Genomic DNA, 11,591 nt, shown 5'->3' with positions numbered 1-11,591 from the left:
TACTGTAGAATCCGGTGGTTGTTCTTATTTTATTCTTGCAAACAGGCTATCCCTTTTCATTACTGCACAACGGAATATATTGTCTCAAACGAACCCAAACACGCAGAGAGTGGCATGGGAAAGAGGCCCCCCTTGCATCTCCGGAAAATTCGCTGACAGGTGCTCAAAGTGGAACGCCCGCTCAGAAACCTCCGTACCGGTTTACAGGATAATTATGTATTTTAAGAAAAAAAAATTAACTACAAATTTAGTCAACAAAAGATAAGATATATGCCACAAAAATTATACCACCGAATTCATATTCAAAAGAAGTTTCCAATGATATAATTTTTGTGGCAGATATTTTACTTTTTGTTAACAACATAAGGAAATCAAGGTCCTTCGATCGGCACGACCGCGAGGAAAACATTTACTCATACATAAAAATTTCTGTCATCCGCTAGACTTTTATAGGGGAGTCTTGATGTGAACTCGATCTTGGGCCGAATTGTGCAGCGCAAGGTTTAATCGCTCGTCGGACTAGGGGCGCGTTGGTATCAAGCGTTCATTCTAGGTTTTCCTGCGACAAGCTTCTTGTTTCGTTGCCCGTTCCAAACGAGCTCCGAGCCAATTTTGGCACTTTGGTAGCCTGCTTGCATCTAGTGGTACCTAAATACCGCTTTGTTTAGTTGTTCGCATGCTTTTGTTAGCCTTACCCTTTTGACATCATAGTGACATTATCTCACCCATCATAAGTATCACCCATGTCTCCGGTCACGAAGCTGGTAATAACCATGACACCGTCGTTGACGCCAGCAAGCCACCACTGCACCCATCAGAAGCATTGCCAAGACGCCGTCCATGAAGTCGGACACCACAATGCGTTGCCATCCACGCCAACAAACCATGACAACACCCATCACAAGCATCAACACATTGTCGTCCATGAATCCGGACACCACTATGATGCCGCCGTCCATATCGGCGTGCCACGAGGCACCCGGAAATACCACATGGTGATCTTACCTTTGACCTCTCACCTACCACAACTATTGCTATGTCACCGTCCACGAAGCCCGCACCACCATGCCGCTGCAGTCCACCAGGCATGTCACGATAGTGTGTAGAAATAACACATGCCGTTGTGGTCCACGTCGGTATATCACGACAACACACAGAAATAACACCATGTCACCAACGAGGGTGGCTACCACCATGGTTTACCACCTCTCACCTACCATGACCACATTGCCGTCCACGAAGTCGGGCAAGATGGCACCGTTTACAAAGCCTGGCAAGATGGCGTTCACCACATTGCCATTCACGAAGCCATGCACAAAATGGCATCATTCACCACGTCGCCGTTCACGAAGCCGGACACAAGACAACGCCATTCACCATGCCGTTGTTCACGAAGTTTACCGCGACGGTGTGCGGAAATACCACCATGTGAACGGAGGACTGGTGAACAATATGATCATGAAGCACACACCAAAATGAACTCACACGCGTGCACGAGTCATTATTCTATCTGCTACGTTCACCGAAACGAAAAATTTACAACACAAGAGTTGTGAGGAATGGTGAGGTGAACCTACTCCACAAAGGAAATTTCAAACCTTGAGCGTGTGCGGTGAATTTGGCGAAATTTTCTCAAAACTCGGAATGTATGGATTCATATTATCGACATGCATCTTTTTAATGTACAAATTAACATAGTTGTATTGATTACAAGAGCATTAGGTCAAAGAGCTTAAGGGGGAGAGAGAGAGAGAGAGAGCGGAACAACCTCACGTAACTCCACGTGCAAAATTCGCATCGCTGGAGCTGACAACTGGGCAGGCTAAGGGCATACCCAATGCAATATCCTAGAGGTACAACTTCACACTTTTAGGTAGGTTCGAATGATTCAAAGTAGGTTCGGATGAGGAGGCAGTCTCCTCTTCAAGAAGTGAGATCGTAAGCCTTAAAAGCTTGATTTTTGAAGAGAGAAAAAAAATACATAGTGTCATATTTGTGGGATCCCTTCTCTATTTTTTCTGACTAAAATTGTAGCTTTCAGAGATAAAATTCACCATGTTTCTTGTGACAACTCTTTTACATGAAGCAGCTAATTGTGTATGCCACCATTGCTTATATCCTAAGTGGAAACGGCCGATTCGGGCAGAAGGGCTGGGGATGCAGGACACGGGCGTGTTCAGGGGCATGGTCCACAGGGACGGCAGCGACGAGCTGCTGCGTGTGAACCACTACTCGCCATCGCCGCGGCTGGAGGTGGCGGGCAGCGGCACCACGGGGTTCGGCGAGCACACGGACCCTCAGATCATGTCGCTGCTGCGCTCCAACTCCATCCCGGGGCTGCAGATCGCACATTCGCACTGCAGGACGGCAGCTGGCTCCCCGTCGCGCCCGACACGGAGTCGGTCTTCGTCAACGTCGGCGACGCCATGCAGGTTCTGACCAACGGGAGGTACAGGAGTGTGAGGCACATGGTGGTGGCAGAGGCCGGCGAGGAGCTCCGCTCGTCGAGGCTGTCGATGATATACTTCGGCGGCCTGGCGCCAGCAGAGAGGGTCGTGCCGGTGGCTGGGGTGATGAGGGCGCTGGAGGCGCTGGAGGCGAAACTGTACAAGAGCTTTACATGGGAGGAGTACATGACGGCCGCGTACAGACGAAGCTCCGCAGTAAAGCAGCTTATCGATTTGGGAACCCTTCAACCGTCAGTTCGGTTAAGCCTATCTATGTATCAGTTTCGTGTGCCTATCAACTTCCAAAAGCTTAAGCTAAAAGCGTACAATGTTCCTGTTTTCTATATGTATAATGTATCATCATATTATGACATGGAATTATCTTTACTTGTATCAATCGGTTGGCAGCATGTTCTTACACGTGGGATCATCTCAACGCCCTATATACAGACACCCGTATAAGCAGCCCTTGCCATCTACAACTCCAAATTTAAAAATTCAAATCCGTCTAAGGTAGTTTCCTCACAAACGTTTCTCAGTTCCACCAGAGGACAAGCTCAACTAAGAGCTATGACGATGCCAAGTGCGCACCATGGAGCAAAACAATAATGGAACATGCTGACACGATCTAATGTGTTGATCCATAAACAAACATATATTTTGCTAGTTTTCTCTAGCTATTTTCCCTGCGATAATGGACTCTACATATGTCTGAAAACAACAACTTTTAGGAACCAGAGGGAGTTTATTAAAAGAGACTAATATAGGAACAGAGCTTTAAGCTGCTTAGAAAAACATAAACATACTTTGAATGGAAAAACGCCGCAGAATTAGGGACAACAAGCGAAGGATCGGACCCAGAGCTTATTACTTGACAAACAAATGGTAATGTACATGGAGAAAATATTGTACACACTGAGTGCTTATGAGCTGGAAATACTGGGTGGTAATTAGCCAACTAACACTTAGGTTCATATAGGATGCAGCTGAAATCATATCAACAGGCTTCTTGACATGCTTAGTGAACAGTTCAATTAGCACCACAGAGATCTAAAGCGGGTAAATACTCTTGTCTTTGCCACCTTTAGCTGAGGACATGGCTGCCATAATCTTGATTGAATTTTTCGTATCTATGTGCATGGAGATGAGCAGACGGCCGTGTATTCCTCAAAGCAAGTTCAATATCCTCTGCCGTTACTGGACCAACTTCAGGCAAATCTGCAACATTTTTCAGTTTTAACCCCAAAGGTGCTAGAATGTAACTGATTTTTTTTTACATATATCATTTCTATCCCCCTTGATTCTCCCGTGAAACTTTGTAAAGGCTCTTTCAGTTCATTTATAAAATTTACACCGTAGGGGCTTCCCCTACAGTAAAGGTGTCAAAAAAAAAATACATATAATAACCGTTAGATTTAAATACTCCCTCCGGTCCTAAAAAAATGTCAGATTGTTCTTTTTATACAAAAACCCTTATGTTTTACTCCTACTCAACCCGCACTCCAACTTTCACTCGCATGCATGTCTCTGGAAAAAGAAGCGTGTGACAGCACATGATGGGCGTGTGTGATGGCAGTGAGCTCCCCGCATGCATGTGCATTTAATCTGAATTGTAAGGTTTTAAATGCAAAACGAATCTGTATGAGGCTCCGGACAGATTTTCCGGATCGGAGGGAGTATAAATTATTCACTGGGTCCTACTGGCCTTTTCTATTTTAAGCTTTAAGTTCACTATTAAAGCCGTTGAATGCACCCACAGGAAACATCTTCCTAGAACTTTGGAAACAATAGGTATAAGGAGCAGTAGATCCAACAGAAACGACAGATGCAAAATCATTTGTTCTGGTGCACACAAACATTGCGGAAAAGATATGAGATCACTAGTGAAGGACAGAGCACATACCATCCTCATGCACTTCTTCTTGGATGCCTTCTAGAGCTGCCATTATCCGTCTAAGGGGTTGCATTGCAGCCTCCTTGCACACAAGGCGTATATCAGAGCCCGAATATCCTTCAGTGTTCTCCACAAGAATATCATACGAAACCTCCATTGCATCAGGAGTAGAAGGTAGGAACTCTTCAAACATAGCATGTCTAGCTTCTGGCTCTGGTAAGGGCACGAGAATCTAATAGGATTAGTCAAGGAAAATTTTACCTTTGTTTAGGTAAAGGAATAGGGTGTGGTCTCACAAACAAACTCTGGTGGCATTCTAATAAGATTGAACAACCATTTTCCAGATATAAAGGTTAAATTACTACTCTAGTGTTTTAGGTGATTGTACAATCAGAAGAGCCTATGGCAAAATGGTAAATTAACCTCCATTGAATGTTCATGATACATTGATATTTCTAGTTTGCATAGAAAAGGATACACGTTTTTCCAATCGGCGTAACATTGCTGCATCCAGTTCCCATGGTAAATTTGTGGCCGCAAGAACAAAAACAAGCTCATCTGTCTTAGTCAGTCCATCCATCTGCACCAATGAAATGTCAGGAAACAATAAAAAAGAAACAAAACAGAAGATTATTGAGCACGTCGCCTTCAGGAAATTTCCAAGTGCTGACTAAATCCCATGTGTCCATTCTTTTAGTGCTTGGGCTAATATTCAGTGAGCATTGAAACATTTCAGTATAATTCAGACTCTGCAAAATATCCAAGACAGCTACCTGTATTAATAGTTCAGTCTTTAATCGCCGACTGGCTTCATGTTCACTACGAGCTTCGCCACGTTGGCTAATAATAGCATCAATCTCATCAAGAAAAATGGTAGATGGTGCATGATGCCGCGCAAGCTCAAATAATACTTTTACAAGTTTCTCCGAGTCACCTGCACCATACTAACTATGAGTAAGCAAAATGTGATACAACTTCGCTAGAAATGGGGCAAACAAGAATCCCATGCACAATAAGGATGTGATATTCGAGGTAATAGCATCAATCTAAAGGCAGATAAAGACCAATCTATTTGGTGGACCTCCACAACTGCAATATCGCCGAGTAAACAGAATTACTTAAATGAAAATATCTCTTCTTCCATGTTCGTAAAGTAGGTGATTACTCCACACCAAAAAGATCAGTGATTTAAAACAGTTCCCCATGTTGATAGCTGAAAGTGACAATTCCACAAGTCAGTGCTCCATAAATCACTAGTGGGGTCATTTAAACTAGCAGTCTGTGGTGCAAGCAGGGAGACAGCAGACAAAATGGGTAAGGAAGATCTGTAAGTAATGCTCGACAAGAGGACGTCAAGGTAACAGAAGATGGAGTACAAGGGTGCAGGGGAGAACTGTGGTGCAAACAGGGGCTAGTAGCGGATACTGTCCATGGAAGAGCTACAAGCATTGCATGATGCAACATGAGGACGTTGATGGGTAGCACAAGGTGTACAAGGGTGCAGGGCATCTCTACTAAAGGGTTTATGGACTGTAACCATGCAATTTTTTTATTTTTGTGTGTCGTGTGGGCCTCGCAATGCATACGACACCTTTATATCAGATATAGTTAGTATGGGGTCTTATTTTATTGATGAAATCACAGCGAATACAGCTCTGCAAATGTACCACAAATCAGACCTGTGGTTTAGAAAATATGGTCACTATAAGCACTGTAGTCAAACAAGTACAGTATTTAATGCATCCTTTCCTGAATTGACATGTCAACAAAACAGCGGGCCAGAGCCCTGCCAAAAACAAGGGGGCTGATGATTTCATCCCCCAGGAGAAGCCCGGCATGTCCATGGTTGCATGCAGAGCTAAAATTATGCACCAAACTAAATGTGAGCTATTTTTGTTTGGTAGTATCAAATTTTGGTATGGTTCAAATGGGTCACAAATCAAAGCCCCTTAACATCACGGGGTGGGAAGAGCATGTATTAATTCCTGGGGTTTGCAAGGTTAAATGCAGTGACTATTTACTGCAGTGCATATCTGCAAATAGGTTGTTTTCAGAGAACAGATTTAGAGCTCCCGGAATACTACTCTCCAAGAGAATACAACAAACATGAAAGTATGCATCTAACTTACACAACAATATAGAATATTAATAAACAGGAAAGGAACTTAATGTACAAAAATCTTTCCGCGCAGCATCTATTAAATGGTCAGACTGATATATATGGTAGGGCAGTACAGCATACCCCAGGGAAAAATAGCAACAGTAATAGCAGAAAAACAATACAACTGCACATCAGAAATGAGAGGGGGACATACCACGCCATTTGCTAACAATTGATGAAGCTGAAATATTGAAAAAGGTTGTTTTGCACTCAGTAGCCACAGCTTTTGCCAGCATTGTCTGAAGTGAAATATATGAAGGCAGTTAAGAATTGCACTTTGATGATGGTCACCAATTTTATTTTGAGTACAGCATGACAGCTAATCCATGGAATGGAAAGATGTTAAGTTAAAAGGAGAGAAGAATGGAAGAACAGATATAAGAAGAACTGTGAAATAGTGAAACCTTTCTTAATCTTAATTATTCAATTACACAATAGCAACACTAAGACAACATCAGAACAGATCAACCGGCAACCGCAACTGCTATAGGTACGCAAATAGTTGTTCAAATCCCAATCTGGCACTTCAAATGATTTTGAAGGCATTTTGAATGGAAGACAATTGAGTTATAATCACATTAAGCAAGACATTTAGACAAATTACTCAACAAATAAGTCCCGTCATGAAGCCCTAAAGTATTGCTAAAAGGGTACAATATAGCTTCATAAATAAAAAGAACAATGATAACACAAAAAATGCGAAGGTTTTCTAATGTGCAAACCTTTCCTGTTCCCGGTGGACCAAAAAGCAATATGCCTTTCCAAGGAGATAATAGACCAGTGAAGTATCTATAAGATGAATCTGATTAGGAAACAAAGGAGAAATACTCCATAGATCAACAAGCAAAACATCGTCTGAATGACACAAATTCTACAACATCAGAACTACAAACTTTTTGTAATCCTTTCGGTGTGAAAAAAGGCAGATACTTAGCATGTGATCTTTCACCACATCCTAGTATAGCCCTATTTGTTCAGGCATTGACACCCAGGTCTAAGGGAGGCTGTGTGATCTCTACTCCTAGTTGGAGCTAGTGCAAGTGCTGGTATAATTGACAATGTCGAAATGATATTGTTTTTTACCACAATAAAAGCTCTAATCATTTGCAAGACTAGTGCCACGCAACGGAACCAAAAAAAAAACAATGTGAAACATAGTTTTGTTATATGTCAAATTAATTCCCTTTGCTTCTTTTATTTATGAGTAATGCTACACGTACGGACAATTTCTACAGAATTTTCTTACGGGCTCACACTATCGTACTGCATGCAAGGGAACATGGTCCAATTTTTCAGGGAGGAATAAAAACTCAACCAACCAAATCACTCCAGCTAATCCCGTAGCATTTCCGTAGGGTCTCCTTTCCGTAAATCTAGGATTATTGTTTATTTATATAGGGCACCCGGAGGAGACAGTAGCTTACTGCTATGCTCGTAGATTGTACTGTCAGGGTTGAGACGAGGAAGGCTAGAAAAGGAGTGAACGGACGACCACCAACCCAAATCATTATAAGTTGAATATCTTATTCTCTATCGATTGGTTGTAGTCGTGGTCTTTGTTACAGCAGTTGGAGGACTAGGAGTGGATGGTAGCTGGTATGCAGAAGTTGGAGTTGATAGCTAGGGACTGTATGCCCCAACAATCCAACATGGATGAGATGGTGGTCGCTTAATAGGTTATGATACATAGTGCTTGAAATCTTTCTGAAGTCTGAAGCATGTATGCCATAGGTAGGTATATAGTATACACTACAGCTTTCCAGAGTCTACCCATGTTAAGTGGAAAATTGCACCTTGGTACTACAGGGCATATCAAGATTAAGTTTTATGAAAAAGAAGTAATCCAGCTTTAGCGGAGTATATCATTTCAGGGAGCACATAAACCTACTTGGGATACTTTATAGGCATGACAACTGCTTCTTTAAGAAGACGCTTTGCGGTTTCCAAACCTTTGATGCTTTCCCATTTAACATCTGGACTCCCACGAATGATATCCCTGTAGAAGAAATTAGTGCATTACACCAAGAAAGTAGAGGCCCGAAACACATGACAGTATCAAAATGGTAAGGGCGTAAGGTATAGCTACAGAGTTGGCAAGACCGTTACCTCAACAATGTCTCGGCTAAGTTGCGTGTTTCTGCAGATTCAAAAGAAGGGAGCAGAGATTTCTGCCTGCAAAATTGGAATGCTGTTTAGCAGCAACGATAGATTTGGACAAAGTAATCTACACAGACTAGTCTAATACCACTACTTGGCAAGTTGGCATGCATCAACCTGAGAAAGCCAGAGCTAGAAAGCTACCGCAAAGGAGAGCCGTTCCTAACTTTAGTCTAGTTAACTAAAATGTGCGATGTCAAAATAAGGCGAGCGACAGGAACTGCCAATCCTGTACTAGGTAGGATCCAGTGAGAAATGAAGCAGATACTATCAGGACATGTCAACCAACTAAACTGAACCGCAGCATCCCAAAATTATTTAGCTGATTTTAGCATTTTCTGAATTGGGCTAATCTTAGGACGTCGTTGCGGTAGTTCAGATAGAAGTCGTGCAAATTAGCTGTGCTTCACTCAAGCAAGCAAAGAGTCTTACGGCGCCCCAGCCTCCATTGCCCCGTTGCGGAACTCCACATTTCTATCCTGCATCCGAAAAACCAACAGCAAAAACCGTCAGTTCTCCGCAGCCAGCCATCTAGCACCAAAGCAGTAACACGGAAGCATACGGGAGAAGGTCGAATTTAATTAATTAATTAATTACCAGGCGCTCGTACTGCTCGAAGACGGCGAGGTCAGCGCCGCCGTTGGCGCGGGCGCTGTCGGCGGAGCCTGATCCGAGCGGGAGAGGCGCCGGCGCCTCGTCGTCGTCGTCTCCGTCGCCCTTGGGCTGGTGGCGGATGCCGAGGCCCGCGTCGTAGTACCGCTCGAAATCCTGCGCCGAGGACGGCCGGGGCGATTGGGGGCAGCGAGATCTCAGCACGGGAGAGCAAGAGAGTGGGGTACGAACAGCGCAAGCGAGTGAATTGTTTACCTCGAAGGACCAGCGGGTAATGGAGGGCTCGTCGTCGTCGGCGGCGGCCATGGCCATGGCGAGCGAGCGGGCTCGCCGAGGCGCCGGTGTCACGCGCGCGCGGCCGGTCCTCCCCACGCACGGACGGACGACGACCGGACGCGACAGCTCCCGAAGCAGCTGAAGGCGTCTGGCGTCTGGCGTCGGGTTGTTGGCAATAAACAAACAAACGGTAGCACCAGGGGAACACGCTGGAGAGCAGGCCGGCGAAGGGATCTCCGCACCGCTGGTTTTTCACCGAACCGTCGGACGGGGAGGAGGCAGTGACGGTATATATGTTGAGCGGAGCGTCGGAGCGTCGGAGCGCGAGGGGTTTTAGAGCATCTCCACTCGTCCCCCCGCCGAGGCCCCCGGCGATCGTTTTTTCCATCCGGACGGCCGTACTCGGCCGCGCCGCGCTCTCGGCTCTGCTGTCCGGATTTGGGCCTAAATCCATCCGGCGATCCCACGCCATCCCCGCCCCCGGGGAGCGCTCGGGGACTCCGGACGAGTGAAAAGCGGGGAGGGCCCGATCCGTCGGTGACTCGACGCACGAACCCCACCGCCACGTCGCTCAAAATCTCCCCCACCCCTCGCATCTCTCGCCGCCGGCACCACCCCGCCGGCTTGTTGCCCGCATTGCGCCGCCACTCCTTCCCCACCCGCCTATATTCCGCCGTGTTTGGACGACGGTCTATCCGGTCGCTCTTCCGCCGGCCTCGCTTTCCCGCCCGCTTGCTCGTCGTCGCTCGCGGCTCGGTTGCCTCGACCACGCCCGTCAAGTGTTCGTCCATTTGCCTCGCCGGCCATGGACTCGACGAAGAGGAGGAGCGGATGTTCGTCGAGCTTATGCAAGAAGAGATGGCAGCAGCCGCCCAAGACGAGGAGCACATGATGATCCTTGGTTGCTTGGCAAGCATGTACAGCCGGACCGGCAACTCGTCGGCGTGGTGGGTCGGCACGAGGTCGCCGAAGTGCAAGCCGAGACAGCGAATGGAGGGCTACCGCATGTTGTACGCCGACTACTTCGCCGACAATCCATTGCACGGTGAGAGTGTTTTCCGGCGTCGTTTCGCGGATGAGCAGAAGCTATTTCGGAAATTGTGTATGCCATCCGCCACTTTGATCCCTACTTCGATGCAAGGCGGATTGCACTGGTTTGGTTGGATTTTCGTCACCGCGTAGTGCACAGTGGCTATGAGGATGCCGGCGTATGGAGCTCCCGGTGATACTGCAGATGACTATCTTCGCATGGCGGAGTCCACCGCCCTTGATTGTTTCTACCGGTTCTGCAGGGACGTCATAGCAGTGTTGAGGGTCATGACATCAACGTCCTAAACTGCTCCCCGGTCTTTTCCAAGCTTGTTGAGGGTCATGCTCCCCCGGTGGACTATGTGATCAATGGTCGGCACTACAACAAAGGATACTACCTTGCAGTACGGTATCTATCCAAAGTGGGCAACATTTGTGAAGACGATCTCCAATCCTAGCACCCCCAAACTTTGCGAGTTTGTCAAGAAACAAGAAGCTTGCCGAAAAGACGTCGAGCGAGCATTTGGTGTCCTACGGCAGAGATTTGTCGTCGTCCGGTTCCCCGTTATGACTTGGTCCAAAGATCGATGTGGGAGGTGATGAACTGCTGTGTGTGCCTACACAACATGATTATTGAAGATGAGCGAAAGCATCCGGTTCCTCCGACCGAGCAAGAAGCACCATATGAGAGAGAGGGTCCTCTTGCACAGCCTAATCACCAGTGCCTCCATCATGGGCCGCCTTCATTGCTATGCGCCAGGAGATTCGAGACTCTACAATGCACCAGCCTGCTGCAAGATGATCCGGTGGAGCACATATGGAGGCTCCGAGGCAACGCCAACGCCGACGCCAACTAGTCTCGTCTTAATTTGTTTGAAAAATTGTGAAATTGTGTGCTTCATTTGTTTCAAGCACTTGTTAAACATTGTACTCGTTATCGCCGAATTTGTTTCAGCAATTCTCGTCCTCTTGTTTGCCGAACTTGTTAAATTTTATGTTGAATTTGTTTGAAATA

The 11,591-nt window shown here is 46.0% G+C and overlaps 1 protein-coding gene across 1 annotated transcript; it reads right to left on the bottom strand.

The window, feature by feature from the left end:
- Nucleotides 1-3,296: 3,296 nt before the first annotated feature.
- On the bottom strand, nt 3,297-9,580 carry LOC124667334 (katanin p60 ATPase-containing subunit A-like 2). Its single transcript, XM_047204632.1, has 11 exons — nt 9,527-9,580; nt 9,257-9,427; nt 9,092-9,138; nt 8,609-8,674; nt 8,391-8,498; nt 7,225-7,291; nt 6,657-6,741; nt 5,115-5,275; nt 4,820-4,921; nt 4,351-4,573; nt 3,297-3,665 (listed from the first exon to the last, which is right to left on the bottom strand). The coding sequence occupies exons 1-11, from the start codon at nt 9,575-9,577 to the stop codon at nt 3,532-3,534; spliced, it is 1,215 nt and encodes a 404-aa protein (XP_047060588.1). The 5' UTR covers nt 9,578-9,580; the 3' UTR covers nt 3,297-3,531.
- Nucleotides 9,581-11,591: the final 2,011 nt, after the last annotated feature.

Source organism: Lolium rigidum, chromosome 6, assembly GCF_022539505.1.
Source record: "Lolium rigidum isolate FL_2022 chromosome 6, APGP_CSIRO_Lrig_0.1, whole genome shotgun sequence".
NCBI classification, from domain to species: domain Eukaryota; kingdom Viridiplantae; phylum Streptophyta; class Magnoliopsida; order Poales; family Poaceae; genus Lolium; species Lolium rigidum.
This window is presented reverse-complemented; position numbering and strand designations above follow the sequence as displayed.

What these genes read in the sequence shown, in the direction of transcription:
- LOC124667334 (XM_047204632.1), bottom strand. Translation starts at nt 9,577, where the DNA reads ATGGCCGCCGCCGACGACGACGAGCCCTCCATTACCCGCTGGTCCTTC. An exon ending in TTAGCCGAGACATTGTTGAG is followed by an intron (nt 8,499 to 8,608) that starts GTAACGGTCTTG and finishes TTTCTTCTACAG; the next exon opens with GGATATCATTCGTGGGAGTC. An exon ending in ATGCCTATAAAGTATCCCAA is followed by an intron (nt 7,292 to 8,390) that starts GTAGGTTTATGT and finishes TTCATCTTATAG; the next exon opens with ATACTTCACTGGTCTATTAT.